Source organism: Takifugu rubripes, chromosome 10 (assembly GCF_901000725.2).
Source record: "Takifugu rubripes chromosome 10, fTakRub1.2, whole genome shotgun sequence".
Lineage (NCBI taxonomy): Eukaryota > Metazoa > Chordata > Actinopteri > Tetraodontiformes > Tetraodontidae > Takifugu > Takifugu rubripes.
In genome coordinates this window covers 7,182,471-7,203,026 of record NC_042294.1, presented here as the reverse complement: position 1 = coordinate 7,203,026, position 20,556 = coordinate 7,182,471, and the positions used below count along the sequence as shown (strand labels likewise).

The 20,556-nt window shown below is 48.8% G+C and overlaps 2 protein-coding genes and 1 long non-coding RNA gene across 9 annotated transcripts; 1 reads left to right on the top strand and 2 right to left on the bottom strand.

Annotated features, from left to right (window-relative positions):
- Nucleotides 1–671: 671 nt before the first annotated feature.
- nck1b (NCK adaptor protein 1b) lies at nucleotides 672–15,503 on the bottom strand. Of its 7 annotated transcripts, none has more exons than XM_011607953.2 (5): nucleotides 14,635–14,867; nucleotides 13,907–14,023; nucleotides 8,392–8,625; nucleotides 1,691–2,448; nucleotides 672–1,596 (listed from the first exon to the last, which is right to left on the bottom strand). In XM_011607953.2, the coding sequence occupies exons 3-5, from the start codon at nucleotides 8,615–8,617 to the stop codon at nucleotides 1,396–1,398; spliced, it is 1,185 nt and encodes a 394-aa protein (XP_011606255.1). In that variant the 5' UTR covers nucleotides 8,618–8,625; nucleotides 13,907–14,023; nucleotides 14,635–14,867; the 3' UTR covers nucleotides 672–1,395. The 7 variants fall into 7 exon arrangements, with proteins under 7 accessions (XP_011606255.1, XP_011606254.1, XP_029698480.1 ...); XM_011607952.2 differs by having other exon boundaries at nucleotides 8,392–8,628; nucleotides 14,635–14,866; XM_029842620.1 differs by lacking the exon at nucleotides 14,635–14,867 and adding an exon at nucleotides 14,481–14,573 and having other exon boundaries at nucleotides 8,392–8,628.
- On the top strand, nucleotides 13,746–16,625 carry LOC115251198 (uncharacterized). The gene is made up of 2 exons (XR_003889760.1): nucleotides 13,746–13,998; nucleotides 15,808–16,625. It is a non-coding gene; the product is annotated as an uncharacterized lncRNA (long non-coding RNA).
- Nucleotides 16,330–19,344, bottom strand: slc35g2b (solute carrier family 35 member G2b). The gene is made up of 2 exons (XM_003968015.3): nucleotides 19,072–19,344; nucleotides 16,330–17,966 (listed from the first exon to the last, which is right to left on the bottom strand). The coding sequence occupies exon 2, from the start codon at nucleotides 17,943–17,945 to the stop codon at nucleotides 16,695–16,697; it is 1,251 nt and encodes a 416-aa protein (XP_003968064.1). The 5' UTR covers nucleotides 17,946–17,966; nucleotides 19,072–19,344; the 3' UTR covers nucleotides 16,330–16,694.
- Between the last annotated feature and the right edge of the window lie 1,212 nt (nucleotides 19,345–20,556).

Here is a 20,556-nt window from a genome sequence, read left to right as displayed (position 1 = left end):
TCTGAGCGAGTCCAGCACTCCTCTCTCCCCCACTTTCTCTCTTCAAAGTTCATTTTTCCATCGTCCCTTCTACCCCCACACTTCCCCCTCCTCTCAGGCCACAGCTGGAGGACTCATCATTGCGACCATCCTCCTCCTCCTCCTCCTCCTCCTCCTCCTCCTCCTCCTCCTCCTCCTCCTCCTCCTCCTCCTCCTCCTCCTCCCTGAGCAGCTCTGATTGCACCCTTCAGTCTCAGACGTCCTTCGCGCCACCAAAAGCGTCTCGATCTATTCTGACTGGGACAGCTGCCGTCGTGGTCCCGGGGGGAGGGGGGGGGGGGTGCATCGTGACCAGACAGACTTGCCCTGACCTGATTCATCCAGACCTGATGCGTTTCAGCCATGTTAGTTTTTAAAACCGTGCAGCAGCGGCACCTCTGGCTGACCTTTAACTCCTCCACTGATTACTGACTCAGGCGCGGTGACATCATCGCTGCAACCCCCCCCCCCTCTCCCAGCTCTGAGAAGACTGTTTGAAAGTTAACATCCGCCCACCCCCGCTGCCTCCCCCCACCTCTCTGCAGGCGAAATGTCCCCTTTGGCAAGACCGGGAGGAAGTTTCCTCACAATGCTTCGTGACTCGTTCACCGACACCTGGGAGACCCCCACCCCCACCCCCACCCAATCGCCCCTTCCCCCTCCCCCGTTGCGTGATGTGGTGAAAGGCGTGACCACAACCGATATGCGTAAAGACTTTTAGCAATAAATATATTTTGGTCACTTTTTTTTTTTTTATTCATGATACGCAAAAAAAAAAAAAAAAAAAAATTGCGGACAGGCGAGTCCACAACTGCCCAAAAAATAAAAAATAAAAAAGATTAAGACAGACAATTAAAAAAAATAAAATAATGCAATGACATGACCTCCTGACCTTTAAGGGCTGGACTCTGAAATGGACAGTTAAAAAAAAAATAAAAAAAATCACATTTTAAAAAGAAACTGTTAAAAAGATTATATATTATCAACAAAATGGAACTAAATGCAACTCTAATAGATAAAGGTGGAAATACATGGCGTCGCCTACGACCTAGCACATCTGGATAATTTAAAAGGGGTGACCAAGAGGTCTGTAGTCAGCTCTCAGGAGTCCAGAGTCTCTCTCTTTTTTTTCTTTTACATCTCCCACGTTATTCGTCCACGCCTCTCCGAGCGCTCTCCACACCTCCTCTTGGAATGCTCGCTATTCAGGCACTGAAGTCTCCGTGGTGCTTCGAGCTCTCGGGCGGGGAGTTTAAATGTTAGTGTGTCCTGGCTTAAGTATCTGTACGTGTACGAATATATAGATCGGTATATGCAGTTAGGATGCATGTGGGTGTGCATGCCTTTGTGTTCAGACAGAAGAGAGGGGGGGGGGGATCAGGAAGCAGCCAGGGCCTTGATCAGGTACAGTTTGTCTCCCTGCTCGCTGGTGAAAATGGGGGCCTTTTTGTAGTGTTCAACTAGCTCCTCCATGGAGTGGAACTTGCGCTGTCCGATGCAGTAAAGGTTCTCCTTCAGCTGCACTTTGAAATGCTTGTTCTTGCTCTGCGCCTTCAGCGAGATGGAGAAGTCGTGTGGCTGTGGAAGGAGAGGGGGGGGGGGGCGACAGGCAGAAGGGGTTATTAAAGAGACAAGAATAATGCTGATGGATGCGACAGGGCTCGTTACCCACCGATGACTCGCTGTCCCGGATGAGGAAGTCCCCCTCCACGCCCCTCTGGTTGAGGGCCACCTCCGCCTGGTGGCGCGTCACCTTCCCGTAGTACCACTCCTTCCCTGCGAAGCGCCCGCTGCCTGAGGGCGAGATGTAGTCGCAGTCGGGCGTCGGCGGCCCGGCGGACCCCCCCGCCTGTTTGTGGGAGACGGAGTCCAGCACCGTGACATAGTTTTTGGGCACCAAGCCCAGCTGTCCATCCGCTTTGCGACACTTCCACCACTCTGGGTCGTTCTCGGGCTTCTCCACCACCTCCATCACATCGCCCTTGTCGAAGTTCAGCTCCTCGGCGTTGTCGGAGCCGAACGGGTAGAGCGCCTGCACCGTGTGCAGCACCCGGTTCCCATTGGCGGTGCTGTTCACCACCGCCGCCAACTTCTCCGTCAGCGATCCGGTCTGGTCTCCTAGTCCTCCCGTGCCCCCGCCCCCCGCTGTCCCATCCACGTCCTCCGTCACGTAGTTGGACGGAAACCAGCCCGAGCGTCCGTTGTAGCTGCCGCGCCACCAGCCGTCGCTGCACTTCTCCATCACCACCACGCGTGTGCCTTTCACGAGGGAGAGCTCGTCCTCCCGCTCGGCCGCGTAGCTGAACTTGACGTAGGCGGGCAGGTTGAGGTCGTACAGCCGCTCGCCGTTGTCCGCGTACATGTCCGCCGTGTCTGCGTTTGAGGCCGTGTCTCTCATCCCTCCCTTCCTGCTCTTCACCTTTCCGATCCCTGCGGCAAAAAAAAAAAGTACAGAACATGACAAGTCAAGCGAGGGGAGGTCAAAGGTCAAGGTGAGTTAGCTCGGAATCGTTTCGGGGTAGCTACAGTAGCGAAACTGTGTTTACAGTCTCTCAAAACAACAGTCCCTGGGAACAGGTCTCAACATCCTTCTGTTCCCGTCCAACAAGTTTTAACAGATACACAAAATCTACACAGCGACACACGCTGCCTTAAAAATAAACCGCTGAAATTTGAGGGAAGGGGGGGGGGCACCCAGACAAATACTAGGCAGCGATTATGAGCATTAGTGGTTGTGCTGAAATACAGGAAGGGAGGGTATGTAGGGCTAAAAATCAGTCATTTTCCACATTACGGTGCACTAAACCCCCCACAGGCTAAATCCAAATACATTCCTGGGGATTAGACTTGGGTGCTGAGGAAACAAAAAAACCCAAAGCCAATGTGGTTTAAAAAAAAAGATGTGTGCGAGGAGAAGTGAAACAGGTCACTTCCAGCAGACACAGGAGCCGGGAAGGAGCGTACCGACGGTTCTGGCACGCACCAGACGGGCCGATACCGAAGCGAAGCGGCGGTTTCTGATCACAGCGAGCCGTTTGCTTGCACGACCCAAAGTCGGCGAGGTGGAATTACACCGAGAGGCCGAGTGTAGCCTGCAGGGCTGCGCGCGTTCCTTTACCGGGCCAGAAACGGCGCCGATTCGGGCATCCAAGCTGTGACCCAAACGCGTGTGTGACTCAGAGAGCGCCGACAAATTTCACGGCAGTGCCGAGAGTCAAACGGCAAATTGCTTCCAGGTAGAGCCTGTTATTAGTCGCACGGTGTAGGTAACTAGAGGCTGCAGACGGGCTGTTAAAAGCTGATGTCTGAGCGCGAAGGACGCCTTTACTTCTGAGTGGTGTGGAAACATCAAAGCCAGACGAGCGAAATGAAAAGACTGAACCAGCTGTGGTTGTTCTAAATATAGCAGGAAGAACTTGGTCAATATTAAAACTAGGTAAACAGCCGTGCACCTGAAATCCCCACGGTGTTTCTGTGCACTGCTGCTGACCTAATTCTCACCAAACAATGGGTCAAAGGTCAGCCCTGCATAAATATCTCTCGAGATCCGGCCGAGACTGACGGCTTGATATTTCATTTCTTCAGGGAGGTGAGACGGTCCCGTTAAAGGTGTCAGCTGTCTGTTAGAGCACCCATATATGTGAGAACATATGTTTGAAGGTGGAGCGACGCCAGATAGGTCGGTTTACTGATGCCGAGTTCGAAAGATAGAATGCAAATATCCTGCTCCCTGGCCTCGTTCGATCAGGTGCTAAAGGTTGAAGAATGAAAAACTGGTGTTGTGTGTTTGTGTTGTGGGTCTTCCTGTGAGACGGATGCAGAGGGAGGAAACTTAACTGCCAGATGACAAAATAGCTGTGAAGCAACATGTCGAGAATCCCCCTCAACCTTCACTGTTGCCCACGAAGGAGGCTGCAGAAGCAGAGAGGGCCCGCGCAGCCATTTTGGCTGCCAAAAACAGGCAGGAATAAGGTTTGTTTTCCAACTCTGGCTTCCCTGCTGCAGCCATTCATCTATTGTCTGCCCGGGCCCTCTCGACCTCTCGGCTTCCCTCCATTCCAGGACTCTTCCTCTGGATGACAACTCCCCGCGTCAGGCTGTCTGATGGGCCTGAACATCCCCGCAGTTGTGTGGAACCTAATGTCCGGGACGTCGAAATGATCACACAAACAAACCCAAAAGCAGATGACAACTAAAGTCAGACGGGCTAATTGCTACGTAGCAGCAGCGATGACATCACTGGTCCGGCTGGAGGCTGCCTCAAAGCACTTTTTCTGTGTATCCATAGTAATTCTGTGCCTGACAACAATGTGCCACTTGCCTTCGAGCAGACGTGTGATGCGACGCGCCACCCATAAGCCATATGGCCTAGCATAAGGGCTGGGACACGAACATACTGACACCACAGCGATGAGTCAAACTAGCTAAAAGGAGAAGACACGGAGGGACGAGAGACCAATCTTTGGCGGGGACTTTCTGGGCGACTTCTTAAGAGTACGTCATCAAATCGAGCTGCTGACGGGACTGACTGATGGCTGCGAGAGAAAACGCGCCGCCCTCTTAACTGAAGCAGTCTGAAGTTCAGAAGCCAGGAAGATTCCAGGCTGCCAAAATATATCAGCTATCGTTTCTACCTCGCTCCCAAACGCCCGTTTCAGCAGTTTTATCTTTATGGTCAGCCAGCAATGTCTTCCCCCCCCCCACTTGACCCATTTTTCCTCAATAATTGGGTCAGCAGAACAGAGGTGAGGTGTTGGATCTTTTATTCGCTCTGAACCGGCCGCTCAGCTCTACGGTCAAGTCCTTAAAATGTAATTTCCCCGCTTTTTTGGGACACAAAATAACATCTAAGAGTGGTAGAAATGTATCATGACACCCAAAGTTTTGGGATTCTAAAGTTTTTTTCATCCAATAATTCAAAAAAACCTACAAGTTATAAACTGTAAGGGAAAACCCAGACGTTTAATAGGTCGCAAATGGATATTAGAGGTAAATAAGGCTGAAAAATCACAGTGCCGCCACGCCAGGGGCCGGAGGCTTAGACGAGCTTTAAGATCAGAAAACCATATAAGAGCTTTAAAAAGCAGACCGCTGAAATTGGTTGTGCAACTACGAGCAAGCAAATCTTTCCCTACGCTGATAAACAATGGTGCAATCATTCAAGAGAGTCGCTGCTAAAAATAACAGGGAAAAATAGGAAGACGCACTATGGATATTGTTTTCTAAAGTGTTTACGATGCTGAAGGCTTCATTAAATCCAGACCGCTGCTCACTTCCTCTCGAGCAATCCTTTAAAGGCAGAAAACAACAGGAAAACCAAACACGGGAGAAATATTCTCTTTCACCAAACTATAACTAATGATAGTCTCCGGGTGGGATGGGTGGACAGAGAACAATGGTGGAGAAAAGCAGATAAAAGTGGAGGAGCAAAGGCACAGACAGCGAGTGCTGCAAACACAATGATCACACTTCCTTCTAATTTCTCACTTCCTCTCTTACATGCTGTCCAAAGCTCAGGGAGAAATGTGGCTCAAATTAGAGTTTCCGTTTGCTGGGGAGGCTGAGAAACAGGAAAGCCAAGGGAGGGGATCGAGAGGGAGACAGAGGAGCGCAACGGCTCTGGGTTTACATAAGTAAAAGGTTTGCTAGCACATATCTCGTGCTCTCGGCGGCTCTTTATACGCTCCGGACCGGATGAGAGGCCGTGACACGAGACACCGCTCAACAGCGACGAAGTGAGATTACAACACTGTTAACAATCCTCGGCCCCCGGAGCATTCCTCTGATAACCGGCAGAGGTGCAGGAGATGGGAGCCGGGGTCTCATCAATCAGCAAAGACCCCTTCCTCCCCTACGCACAATGACCACAGTGTTCTACACGAGTGCCCCGCGTCCCTCCGACCGCAGCTCCTCACTGGCTGTGAGGAAGGGGACCTTCCCCGGACGAGCTCGCCCTCGGGACAGCGTAAAAGGAAACATACTCTGCTCGGGATACTCAACAGGGGTGGAGGGAGGGGGTCTGCAAGAGTGCTAATGTAATCCTCCGAGTTTCAGCCCACTTGTTGAGACAAACTCGAGAAAAGTGAAGCAGGGTTGTTGTTTGTGCTGAAAAGAAAAAGAAAAGAGGGCCTGCTGAGGCAATTACAGGCTTCAGCTCAGCAGAAGCCTCTTCAGAATGTATATCCACCCAGTACCACGCAGACACCCCTGCCCTGCCCGCTAAACATGTTAGCACAGAAATCCCCGCTGCTTTCATTTAGCCCAGCTAGAAACCAAAGGAGGAAAAAAAAAGGAAAGGAAAAAACCAGCCTGACAAGACAACTGCTTCAAAACGGCCCAAACTTCAGACAAACCCCTTACACACTACTTAAGATAGCCAAGAGTGTAAATAAAGAGCTTCCAAATGAGTTCACGGGAGTAAAACTCACGAAAGAAATGCTTGAATAGGTTAGCCATGTCCATTGTGGGCTCGCCGTCTCTCCCTCTCTTTCCCGGCCCCGCGCTCTTCTCCCACTGCGGCTGTGGAGTTATTCCTTGTGAACACCCTGAGCGCTGGCTAGAGAGTGGAGGAGGGCGGCCCACTCTGAGGCCATGTGATCGGTCTCAGCCAATGGGAGCGGACCGTGAAGAGGCCACTCTTGCAGCACTGGAAGGCAGAGCAGCAATGGCCTCATGGAGAGGGGAAGAAGGGAGGAAGGTAGGGGGGAGAGGGGAGATCGAAGCTTCGGCTAGAGAGAGAGAAAAAGATGAAAGGAGGGAGATAAAGGGAAAGCAAAGCTGTTCTAGCAGCATTCTGCAGCAGGAAGGGCTTCTAAAGCTGCACCAGGCACACAGAAGAAATCTGCGGCAAAGTTAGAGCTGAGTCACGTCACTGCAGTTTCCTTTTCTTTGCAGACGCTCGTAACTTCACTACAAATCCAGGAAAAATCTTCAAACAGAGAACAGGCTGTCTTCTGATGGCTCATACATATTCTTTCATCGTGTGCCTCCACACACACAGGCGCCATTACCGCAGAAAAAGGTTTAAGATACACACTTTCCAATAGCAAGCAGTGATACCAGGCATCAATAATGGGCCGACACCGACCTCATTGCAAAGTATCAGGACTCACGATGGCCGTCCAGACCAGCCACCGATACTCAAGGCAAGAAAAAAAACCAGAAGATGAGAAGGTCACACCGCGACAAAACAGTGGAATCCTGAGGCCTCTTTTCCAATCACTGCAATCATTATATTTGCTGTCTTTGTGTGTGTGTGTGTGTGTGTGTGTGTGGGTGTGTGTGTGTAGGGATGGGGGCATATGGTGCAGCTGTTCACCTGACGTTATCTAATAAATGGCGTTCGTGACAGGCAGGAAGCTGCTGAGAGGCTCCCAGCTGTTCTGCATGACAACACCTGACCTCAAAAAAGAGGCAAAAATATAACATGCAAGAAAATGATCCTGCCAATCAAAGAATAAACGCAGAGGGATCACAGTTTAAGTGGCACAGCAAAGGAGATACGTTGGGGCATATAACATGGAGGCGGCTTCCTGTGTCAGCATTTGTAAACAATAAAACGCCGCACAGCGAACAGGAAGTAAGAGTCCACGTGTCCCACTGATAAAACGCTTTGCACAAACAGGCAAGTGACCGCCAGTAAACGAGGACACCCTTCGTTAAGCATTAACCAGAATATCCCCCGTTCTTTCTGTGGTCTGAGAAGGTCTTCCTCACTTGGGGAGCCCTCTTTAGACTCATAACCACATCAAATACAGGACGATAAGGCTGACTGAGGTGTTGAAACTGCCTAAATAAACAGCAGGTCAGGGCTGCTGAAGTGGCCACAGTGCTAAAAAACCGAGTCAGGCTGGAGCGAAGGCTTGAAAACAACAGCCAAGGCTTATGTATACAGTTTCAGTAGGCTGGAAGATAGTAACGGCAGATGACAGTACCCAGAAATATTCCTGTTGTGTTGACAGAGCAGACAGCAACAGAGCCATGTAGGGCAGAGGAGGAAATAATCCACCACCAAGCTGAACCGACTCGGCTCTGCACTAATATCTCCACTGTCTAAAATACGTCGTCATAAAAATTATGATCAACAAACTTCTTCGAGCTCTTCAAGGTAAATGGAGAGAGGGAGACCTGCACAGAGACGCTGGGCTTCTAGAGAAATCTGACAGTCATGTCTCACTTTTAAGTAGTCACCAATCAGAGCCTCGCCTCATCGTCCTGTTGTGGTTTATATCGTACACCAGAAGCCACAGCAAACAGGAAGTAACATACGGCACAGAGTTTGCCAAGTAAGCAGCGCCCACGTGTAAAGAAGAAAGACTGTAAGATTGATGTGATGCTGCTTCATAAAACACAATTAATAAGATTTTTGTTTACCAAGTGTGTCCTTGAGGTTCTTGACGATAGAAGCCTTCCTGGCGCTGTTTTTCCTCTCTACGTAGTTGGACGGCACAAAGCCGGTCTTGTTGGTGGCGTTTCGAACCCTCCACCAGGACTTAGAGTCATCGAGGAGCCAGAGGCGCTCGTTCTTCTTGATGTCCAGCTCCTGGTCCTGCTGGGCCATGTAGTCGAACTTGGCGACGACGATCACCTCCTCCGTCATGATGAACTCTGCTGAAGAGGAAATAAATCAAGATAAACATCAGACGGTTAGGCGTGAATGTTTTAAAGTGATCTAATGGGGTTTTTTTTTTTAAACTCAGGGCAATTTGGAGTTAAAAAAAATATTGCTGGGAATGTAGGTGGAATAATGCGAGATTTTGCCCTTTGTGCTCGGCGAGCATGACGTTAGCATATGAAACGTCTGAAACGTTAGCATATAGCCAGGACGCGCTGCCGCTCACTGCTTTGGCAGAAATACGTCCGACATGCCCAAAACGGCCGATGGGAGCGAGAGCAGAGCTCAGAGGAGCGTACACACACACCCATCGCCTGCAGGGAGTAAAAGCAGAACATTGAACACACACACACACGCGCCAGCATTATGGTGCTTGTATAAAATGGATTCATCAATAACAATTAACCCAGATTATAATTATTTGAGTAGCGACGACACTCAGGCACAGACTCTGTGCACTCCTTTTTAACATCTATTCTTTGTATCTGAATTTCCTTTTTTTTAAAATTCCAATTTCCAAGTAAAAATGTCAAACCTTTAAATAGCTTCTTCTGAGACACAGCTTCAGAGGAAATGGGGACTGGAAATTACATCTGAAGATTAAATTTAGAAACTGGAACAAGATACCTGCGTATTGCTGCTGCAAGGTTCCACATAAGAGCACAAGGAAGAAAAAGTGCAGAGAAATACCAACTAACTTTAAAAAATAAAAATATATAAAAAATGAATTCTCAGAAACATCATTGTGTCTCTTCTTGTTCTGTTTGGAAGGTGGTGTGAATATGAGAACATGAACCCTGTAACAAGATACACCCCCCTGCACAAACCCCAGACAGCGCTTCAATAGTTTAGTCTTGTCAGACATGCCCCCCCCTTCAGCTCCACCACCACAATTGTACTGGTGAACTAACAAATAACAGATCCAAATGTCTATTCTTCTCTTTCAGCACCGACTGCTGCCAGGGGGGTACAAAATATCCCAGTATCCACATTCTTCATAAACTTACAGACGGTAAGATTTCCTCTCTGGAACAGTCCAGCGATTGTCTATTGTGTCACGCGTCAAACGTGAACAGCCAGGCAGATGGCAGAGATTACTTAAGGGAGGAAGTGCAGGGGGCCGGTGCATCGGCAGTTGGCTCTGTCACGAGATCCAACTGAACGTGGGGCGTTAATGCACTGGGATATTTCTCCGTCTTTTGCCCGCCGCCTATGCAAATGCTGCGCTTGATATGCACGGCCGCCGAAGCTCCGTTGTTGGAAGCGATGCTTATCGCAACAAGTTCGAGCTTCCTGATCGGTTTAAAAATGAACATTTGGTAGGATGGCGACGGGCAATCAAAAGTTGTTTGTGCTCAACAATGCGCACATTCACCAGCAGCGGGTCTTATGACCCGTGCAGCCTTGAGCGGGGCCGGCTGGACCAGACTTCAAGGAGCGATGCGCTGCTGCAACGGGTACTTAGCTGCTCTGTCATGGGACCTGATGGAGCCTCTCCTCTGCTCCCCCAAAAATGACTTCAAGACCAGACACTGACTTCATTGATCAAAAGCTCTGGGAGTTTTGATTTGAAGCAGCGGTGCCCTGGTTTCAGCCACAGCTGACCTTGAGAGGCCCCTGAACCTGATCTCGGAGGAAAACAGGGAGCAAAGGACAGAATACGCTGGGAAAAATGAGGTTAGAACTGAGTAGAGCATAGATGTGTGGTGGAAACAGGCATGTCAAGAGCCTACATGCACAAAACAGGATTTAAGAGTGACCCATAGGACATCTGGGTGGTTCCTAGTAGTACTTTTAGGCCGTTTGCTGAGGCATTCGCTTGTAGCATGTTAGCACCTGCTCCTTTTTCTAATTGAATTAATGAACAGTGGGAGAGGGAGCGGCACGGAAAAACAAACAATGTGCCGATTTACCTTCCTTGAGTGTGGCTCCTTTGACCCACACAAAGGCAATAATCTCCTCACTCCCTGGGCTGGGCTGCAAGAGTTGCTGACGAATCAGTTCTTCCTTTTAACGTTCTCCCCTCCCATTTATAACACTAAACCACATGATCACAAACGCAACAGAAAACACACCTCTGTCACCTTCGCTATATACCGGCAATCCCACGGCGCAGTTAACATCAGCGTGATCTCGCAGACGTAACGTTAGATTAACAAAATCTGGCAGCAGACGCTATTAGCTAATAACGTAGGTCCGGACCGAGCGACTGCCATACCCAACGCCAAAACACTAAACCAGGCGAGATGGGTCCAATTCCTCCTCCTCTGTCACTGCCGCGACAACAGTTCTTTTCGTTGATTTAAGGCATCACGGGGTCACAACGATGATGTCTGCGCACTGGGGAACATCAGCGCTCAGCGAGGGAAAAAATACAAAGCATAAAAGAACTGTGAACCACAAAGCACAAGTGCACCACATTGACATAACAATGTAGCAACACAGGTAGCAGCTAGCTACTATGAAACAGCTAAACTACTTCACCACATCCTGCTCAGTACAGCTGTTGCGGCAGCTCAGAATGCTGCGATGCCTGGCTCCAGTCGGAGAGCACACCCAGTGGCTCGGCTTTGACTGTAAAGAATCTTAGCACAGCTTTCAGCATTATTGGTTTGCCTGCAACCTTCAGGTTGTGGTTCCACACGGGCGGAATACACCAGTGCAGGGTACCGAGGCAGCAGCATGAGCTCACAGAGGCAGGCCGAGTAACCTAATCCATGTGACGGCGTGCTGAAATCACAGCCTGCAGGCTTCTGGAATGTGCTATATGCCTGTTTATGCCCTCTGGCACTGCTGCGCTTCCTCTTCAAACTCGCACCAAGTCTAACCAAAAGATTCCAGCTGCAGGAACCGGCCTCCTCCACCTAACGGACAGCGCTGGGGTGCGCCGATGCCTTCGCGCATGTGCTCATTTTTTCCTTTCCCCATCAAAACTACAGCCGGGTAAATCCCACGAGACGGCGTCTCGTCCCAGCTGTCCTAGATTCTCTCAAAACAAAACAGCGGCGTAACAGCAAAGGGTCATGGGAGTCTTGGCCAGCCAGCTGTGAGACAGGAAGTGTGGACACAAGAGTGACTGGATGATGGTGGAGCGATGAAATCTGACCTCTGGATTCAGATGAAACCATGCGGCACATCTCCGTATCTCTGCTCTGCTTTGATTTGGGTAATTTACTACATTTAGGAGAGCGACATCCAAAAATACGGTGACTTCAGTGCTAGGAGAAGACTGGCGACTGTGTGAAAGCAGTTAGTTCTTCACCCCCGTGGGACCGTCGTCGGCAGTTGAGAAAAACCCGAAATAGACCACAGTCTGCTGAAGGTTTGCTCTCATAATCTAAGCGACACCAAATTTGCAAGCTGTCACAAAGGCCAAAAGGCCTCTTAAAGGCCCAAACACGTGGAAAAAGACGAGACGTCAGTGGACAGTGTTGACAAGTGGTTTTCTGGGAATGTATTTGTTCGCCATTACAAAGTCCAACAAGGGCGGCGTCACAGGCCATCAGCAGCCGTGCTTTAGGCCCCGCTTCTTCCTGTTGGGAGCTCCTGTATTAATAACAGAAGATCGTTTGGAAACCAAGGCCCCTGTCAAAGAGCTGAAATGATACACTGCCGTCCTCTTAGTCTGTGAACATCCTGACAAATTTGAGCCCCAGGGTGCTGTCACAACAAGTCACTGGGGACATGGAGGGAGGGCAGCGTGTTGGAACTTGTGGAAAAAGCATCCTGAGAACAGCAGGCATTCCAGATCGCTGGCTGATGCCACAATGGCCCAAAATTCCGTCAGTAAGTGGGTTTCTATGCGCACCTGAATCAGACTACGCATCCCATTGGCGCGAATAATTTATGCCACCAACTTTCCGTCAAAAACAGTTTGCTGTAGTCGGATTGCGGGTGGATTCGAACCACCTCCAAAAAGGTTGACCTTGTACATCACACGACAGCAATCCCTTAAGAAGTTAGCCAGCGAGGTAACAGCTAAACCAAGAGCAGCGTCATTAAACTCGTCCGTAAAGCAGCAGCAAAATGTAACACATGCGCAGATCGCCGTCCACACTAACCCTAACCGACAACCCAAACTACACAACTACAGCTGAGTTTTTAGTCGCGCTTTCACGTCCATTGTTTGTAATTGCACCAATCAATCATTCACTCAGTCTTTATTTATATAGCGTCTGTTACAATCAAAATTGTTTCTAGGCACTTTACAGAATCCCAGGGCCTGACCCCCAACAAGCACCATAGCAGGACTTTGGTTTTCATGTAAATGCACACAATAAATTATAAATCTGATTTTTTTTTTTTTTTAAAAACCTACAGAAAGTGGGACTGTGACTGAGAAGCTTCTCATACATTACTACAGCCAACTGCGAGGATGCACATCCCCATTTCTGCACACCTCCTAAACCCACAGAAAGCCCCGATGGACTCTGAAATACCACTGAAACTCCCAATCAGCTCTAAATATGAAGCAACAGCAAATGTGGCCACAAATGAAACCAAAATTTAAATTGGTATCGTATCTCTGGCGATCTGTTTCTAATATTTTGCTTTTTAGTCGGCGTGTTCAAGAGGGACCAGTTCCTTATATCAGCAGGTGATGTGGTGGTAAACACAACTTTGATAGACTGTTCAGCACGCTCAAAGAAATCAGAGAGTAAATGAGGAAATGATACAGCTGAAGCAACGACCACGATTACAGCCATTTCAGGACACAGTAACAAAAACTCCCTGGTTTCTCAATTCTCATATAACCCTAAAAATGTGGTTTTCAGCTGCTGAAAAGGAAAATTCACTGTTGGCGACTCTCCTCTTCTGACTCTACGGTGATAATACGAAAGCTGGGGTGGTTTGATCTCATTAAGGTCTGCATCACTACAACTCTGGCATTCTGAAACTGAAACAAAGTCGGCAGCAAACGTTCCCATTTTTGTGGTTCCCAGACGAAAAGGCCTCTCTACAGTAATGAAAGGCTGTGCAGACGTCTGTCAGCGTGTCAATAATTACACAAAAATATATCATACTGCAGCTGCAAAAAGATCCCACCCACACAAATGCGCACACACACACCTTTTCCAAAACACACATCCTAAAATCAGTTACATCTGCAGACGACCACGCACATTTAGATCTATCAAAAATACCTGAGTCATATGACTCTCATTGTTTTAATGTACACTTCAGACCACACCATCGGGGTTAGGGTTTGGCCCGCCGCCTGTGACGTCACCTTATCGCGCAGTGAGTTACCAAAGCGTGACATTTTAGACTTACTTTGGTTGTGGAAAGTAGAAACACAGAGAGGAGTTTGAAGTGGCCAAGATCTTAAAAACACACAACAGTGATCTCATCGGCGACGCACAAAGGTCCGGTCATCTTTTCGAACTTATTCTGCAATGAATCACAGTCACCCAATAGGTTAAAAACATCTATTGGTACAACGTGGAGCCATATAAATAGCTGACAGCTGCAGGGATTGATCCTGAAATAGACATTTTGGTCCAATTAAGCTAAAATAACTGTTTAACATTAGGCAAGGAATGCCTCCACTGTAACGGCTCCAATCTGTGCGCAAACACTTCAGCTTTAAATGGGCTAAACGTGTCGCACGAAGCCGCTACATGCATTTTAATATAAACCCGTAGCACTTTGGGTCTCGGGAAATGCGGTGCAGGCAATAAAATCCCATCCACACACGAGTTGTGCAGGAGTTCCAGCAGAGACTTTAGCAGCCCAGCTGCGTCCCCCGACACCTCCCTCGGTTATTCCAAACGAGACAAATCACAAAACCGCTCGAAACAATTACATGTCATTGTAGTGCACACACGGGGATGGAGGGGGTGCTAACCTGCCGTGTAACAGAGCCCCGGTCGCGTATAGACAGCCGTGGCCCGCTTGAGTTGGCACGGTGAATTCAAGGAGAGGGAGAAGCTAGCTCAGGCGAGAACCGTCGGTGCGGCGATACCGTCGCCGTCAGCTCCAACGTTCGCACCACGACTCACCGGATCAATTGCAGCCACGTCCTCGTACCGCCTCTGAGGGTGATTAAACGCGAAGGAGCGTCACAGACTACGACGGGATGCGCATAGACCGTATCCAGGATCCTAACTAGCAGCCATTTAATTTTTCCACTTGGGCGAGCTAGCCTAGCCGAGCAGACGCAGTGCCCCGTTGGAATAGCATGTCTGCATAAACGCATGTCATTGCTCAGCGGCGGAGCGGCTAGGCTAGGCTAGCTAACAGAGGTTTCACGAGCCGCTCCAAGAGCTAGGTGCCGCCCACTCGCGGGCGATTGGTCGCCTTGGAAGCGGCTCGATTCTGATTGGGCAGCAGCGGCTTCAATCAATCACACTGCAGCTGTTCTCGTTTTACGCGCCTGTGCGCGTCCATCATATGGTGGGGCTTTTGTGGGGATCGCAAACCTGTAATCTACGAGTAGGGATGTGTTCTTCGGTAGATATGTCGTTGTTTCATATTCACATCTCGCGATATGCAGTGGCAGGCTTTTAAGAGACAAAATTGGCGCTGCGGAGCTCGACTGAAGTGGCAACCTGTATACGTCAGTGCAAAATCATCGTTACAATTGGTATCAGGCTACATAATACAAATTGTAGACCCTTGTTTTGCTTTTACCACATAAAGGCATTAAATGTGGAGGTTTGGTGTATATAAAATACGTGCAAAAGTTCGCCTGGGTTTATGCTCTAGTTTGCATCCAACTTAGAATCTGTGTCACTGCATCTTATGCAGCTCCCCCCTGGAAAGTTGTGGTCGGTTTACCTTGTACACGCCTGCGATGCAGTGGGAGGCAGAGTGATTTGGAGGGTTGTGCAGCTCGCTGCAGGATGCAGTCTGTTTCCTGTTCAAACATATGGGTCTCTGCTCTCGGCACACAAAACCCCCACCTCAAAACAGGACTTCGACGTACTCAAACCGAGACGAGCGCCCCAGGAACTGTTTGTTCGTCGGAAAGCTATATAAAAAAATCTTTATTATTCAGCCTTTTACCGAGTAACTGTTGAATGAGGGCGTCATCATTCAGACCCCAGCATGTGATCCAAACAGCGAGATTTATTTCCATTTCCATTTTGTCTTTTTTTATTTTTTTTTAAAGCATGTCAAACATCCAACAGAGGGTCACAGATTTACCAATTTATCATGTGATCTGTGTGCAGCGGGTGACAGCTCTCCCAGCTCCTTCTGCTCCTGAGTCCCTTCACCCCCAGCATCGGCCTGTCAGGAATGCCAACGCTGACAATAATACGCTGAAATGGTGCCGCAAAGGCTGGATGAGATGGATGGTGAATGCCACCTGCTGGGCTGCGTGCGAAACTCCCCTGGTGTGTCGACATGTCCCGTCATCTTCATTTCATTCCTGAAATTTGGCTCTGTCTCACGGATCCAAAACACAGACAGAAACTACCGAACCCAACATGTCGTCGGGGCCTTTAATGCGGCCCGGGACCCCTGCCTGTGGGCGATAGGCTGATGTAAACAGATATAGAATATACAGACGCTGATATAAAATATAAGTTAGAAACAATAAAGCCCTGATGGATGAAGTCTGGACATAATAGACTAGGAAAATACGTCATTATCCCCATGAATATTAGGGTTTTTCTTCATGTCTTACTCATTCCACCATCTTGCCAAAGAAAAGATTGCAATTCCAGGTGGTTTATGCAACACGGGTGCCATTTTTTTTTATTCTTTCATTCCTTGTATGTATGATTTATGGGCTGACATTTACACAGTGTGACAAATGGCCAAGTGACCCCTGGGGGGGGATACACCGCATCCTATTCTGAGAACGAAAAAGTGCATATCATCATTACTCTCCACATGATTTGACATCAAAGCAGTGCCATCCGGGGGCTGGGGGACGCGGTTCACCATGTTACATTTGTCTTTTATTTTCACGCACAAATATCAAGACATCAGTTACACAACGAGCACCCTTCCAACAACACCACGATACAAAAGAAAAAAAAAATCATCAGATGCAGATCCAGACATTCAACCAAAGGACATCGTAAACAGACAGAGCCACAGAGCAAAGACTTCATTTGATGGGCGAGTCCAGGATCTCCTGGTAATCCTGCCGAATGGCCCGGCTCACCCGGTACAGCTTCAACCCCGTCAGGGTGAAGACGCTGACCATGATGACCAGACCCCCTATTACATCATAGATGGACGGGATCATTTTCAGGACGATGAGCTGGAGGAACATGGCGACCACGATCTCCAGGTGCTGCACGGTGCTGACTAAGGCGGGATGGAACCTGTTGAGAGCGTAGTAGACTCCCAGGAACGCCACGGTGGAACAGATACAGATTCCAATTAAGTATCCCCAGGTCTCCGCGTCCAGAGGAATGATGGGCTCCTGCATGACAAACATGGTGGAGGCGCCCCACACGGTGCCCGTCCAGCCAAAGGTAAACAGTGCTGTCCACATGCTGACGCGCTCCTTAATGGCCCGGTAGACGATCATGGAGAGGGCAGCGGTCAGGCCGGCCATCACCGTCATCGTGTAGCCGAATGCCTCCTTCCAAAACCCCAGCCTGGACTTCTCCTCATCCGCTACATTGGGCACCATGACCAGGCACAGACCGAACACGCTGCCCACCACCGTGACCACGTCGGCGTAGCCCAGCCGCTCATCCAGCAGCAGGAAGGCCAGGATGGCGCTGAAGACTGTGGTGGAGGCGCGCCACATGATGGTGCCGTTACTGGGCGGTACGATGGCGAAAGACGTGTAGGCGCAGGTGATTGAGATGACGTTACACACACCGTAGAAGAAGAGACGCAACCGGTAGCCCTTAGGGCCGAAGGGACCTTCGTGGTAGTAGAAGACCACCAGGATGGAGAGCACTTGGATCACGGAGCGGATGAAGAGCAGCTCCAGGGAGGGCACTTTGGAGCGGTCCGCTGCCAAACGGGTGATGAGTGCTACGCAACCGTGAGCCACCGCCGCCCCGAACAACGCCATCCAGGTCACCCTGGAGGCCAGCACGTTGGCTTCCCCGAAGCTGGCGAGCTGACCCCCGACCCCCTTGTCTTTTTGCACGTTCGGGCTCTTGGGCTGCGTCTCCATGGTCCCAAAGAAAGTCCTCCCACCTCTGCTGTCCGACACCAGCCTCTTCCCTGGGCTGGCCTCCGCGAAGGCGCCGAAATCTTCAAAAGAAGGCGCGTCGTCGTAGCCTTCATCACCCGGCTGGGGGCAGTGGGTGGCGTACTTGACTGTCACCGTGTCCGGGTGGATTTTTACCCGCTTCTTTGATCCATACTGGAGCGAGGAGGGCGAAACATCCATGTTTGTGTCAGAAGGCGGAGTCTTTAAAAAAAGGACACAAATCACTGTAGTCTTAAATGGAATGAACACATAGACACTCATAAAATGTCTCATAGATTGATTATAACTACTTTCCCAGCATCCACACAAAACATCCCTATATTGACACACTTGGCGTGCACAATTGATTGACTGCATTTAATTTAATTTAAGAGCCTTCATCCAATGTGACGCCTGTGTTAGCAGACCTCTGTGTACATATATATAAACATATATAAATATAAGCCACTCATGGTTCATATGAGCCACGTGGCAAACATTCTGAGGCTGATCCACTGTGATGGAGATGACATTACATAACTGGAAACCACACAGGGGCTTGAATGTGGGCCACTCGAGAGATGAATGGAGCTGCCCAGCATAAATAACCGGAGACCGTGTGAAAATGTCGAATGTTGGGTGCAGATCAGTAGTTTGAGGGATTATTTACATCGGGAATGAAACAAAAGGCAACAGGGAGATTAGACTGGCAAGAGAAACAATATATTGTTGATGGAAGATAAATAGGCAAATAGCCAAATAGGTTTAAACTAAAAGTTTAGGGATGCTATATTATTAGACCTTGTGAAATGAATATTAAATGATTTTTAATTTGTCAATCCGTCACGGTGCATTCTGGGTTATGCCCACTAGGAGGCAGTCATCACACTCTCTCTTATACGCGATGGCTCCTTTTTCTGAAATACATATTATATATAATATATATTATGAAATATATATTAATGTAACTTAACCCTTGATTACGATTTTTAAAAAAATCATTTTGTCTCAATATATTAGCAACAATCATCTAAGCGTTCATTTTGGATTTTGGGACTTTTTCAGAAATTTCAGAAATTGTAGAGCGGAAAAAAGGACGAAAATGAAAATATTTACACGTCCAAAATGATATTTGTTCTTATTTGAGTTGGGTGACACCCGGCCATGGTGACAAAAGTCTTTAATTTTATATTAAATGCGTTTTCAGTTTCCAACCATCCTGCAAAATTAAAGAGGGAAAAAAAGAAATGGTAGCTGATACTTTTGATTTTCGTTACTTCAAATTTTAAAAAGAATTCGTGTTACAGAAACAATCCCCGCGCCTTACCTTTTGCTCTTTGAATAAGTCCTGCTGGTGCGGAGAGCTTTTATCATAAAGGGAGACCTCGCTTGATTTCGTGCTCCTTAGCCTCGGCCGGCCGCCATCTCCCCATCTTCCTCCTCCAGTTGAAGCGCCTCTCGGAGGTGAGTGCTGCTTATTTGTCCTCCGCGCTCTCGATGGACTAAGCTGCTGATGAGGCTGCTGCTGCTGCTACTGCTGCCGGGGGTGACGGGGATGAAACTGAAGCGGTGAGGCGAGGGGAGGACGAGGAGGGGAGGGGAGGAAGAGGAGGGAGGGAGGGAGGCATAGAAACGGTGAGAGGTGCAACTGTCACCTCACTGCCGGTGCTTCATCCCCCTCCTCCCTCCCCACCTATAGAGACGTCATCCCGCGGTAAGAATGGAAGCTAACGCTCTAATCAGTCCCCCCCCCCCCCCCATCATCATCATTATCATCATCATTATCATCATCACAAAAAAAAAAACGTATTGAGGGAAAGACCATTCTGTAAACCAAGCAGACATTTGGCTTCCATCCTTCATCATTATTCTAAACACACCTCCTAATCAGGAGCGTGCGCGTGATTTCTTTATTTCTCTCTAGGGCTTGATGTAACTTGATGGGATTCCCATGATGCTCCCTTGGAGCTTCTCATTAGCGCCCGAGAATATTCTCATAAGATTGTCTGCAGCCATTTCTCCAAGAACAAATCATCTTTGTGCGTGCGCGCGCGTGCATGCACTAGTAGCAGCAGTAATAATGTCTTACATGTTTACATTTTAGAAAAGGAAGCCAATAAAGAACCAAACATCCTGAAGCTGAAGGAAATGACTGAGATCATAATTCTGATGAAAGGCCAAGCCGGCATTCATGGTGTTTTCAAGATTGGTGGGGTGGGGTGTGTGTGTGTGGGGGGGGGGGGGGGGGTTGAGAGCTCTAATATTAGATTGTTGAGTTTGAGCCCCGAGCAACTCAACAGGATCGCCACTAATGAGCTGCGCACCATCGCTACATACATGTGACTGTGGAAGAAACCTTGTGACGTTGTTGTAATCAACCCTGCGCCCATATTTGCTTTAAACACTCTCCATCACCCCCAATGGGGTGGGGGGTCCTGGGGGTGTTAATTGTAATTTAATACAAAGAGTGTGATCTCTGGAGAAGATAAGTAAACAGAGCGGTGCTAGTTGGAGACTCACAGGTAGCCGCCATGTTTAGAGCCTCTATAGGGGTATTTACAGTCTAAAGTCTTTGACTAGATTTAATCAGAGCAGGTGAAGCCTCCATCACCCCAACATCATCCCCTGAGAGGAAGCATCACCACATCTGGTAAAGACAGACCCACCATGTCTACTCTCAGAGTTCCTTCCATGGTTTTTGCAGACATTTTAAGGGAAAACAAGAGAACCTCAGGGTTTGTTTTGGATTTGCTGCTGCGCATCTGGATTTCAGGACACCTCAGGTGTTGATGTAGCCAGTTCCATTTGGCCG

Bases quoted from the DNA above. Each gene is read 5' to 3' on its own strand.
- slc35g2b (XM_003968015.3), bottom strand. From the start codon at position 17,945: ATGGATGTTTCGCCCTCCTCGCTCCAGTATGGATCAAAGAAGCGGGTA.
- nck1b (XM_011607950.2), bottom strand. From the start codon at position 15,503: ATGTTTGAACAGGAAACAGACTGCATCCTGCAGCGAGCTGCACAACCC. The intron at 8,629-15,412 runs GTAAACCGACCA...TTTCCTCTTCAG, and splicing joins GCATCGCAGGCGTGTACAAG to CAGAGTTCATCATGACGGAG. The intron at 2,449-8,391 runs GTAAACAAAAAT...TTTTTGCCGCAG, and splicing joins GAACCTCAAGGACACACTTG to GGATCGGAAAGGTGAAGAGC.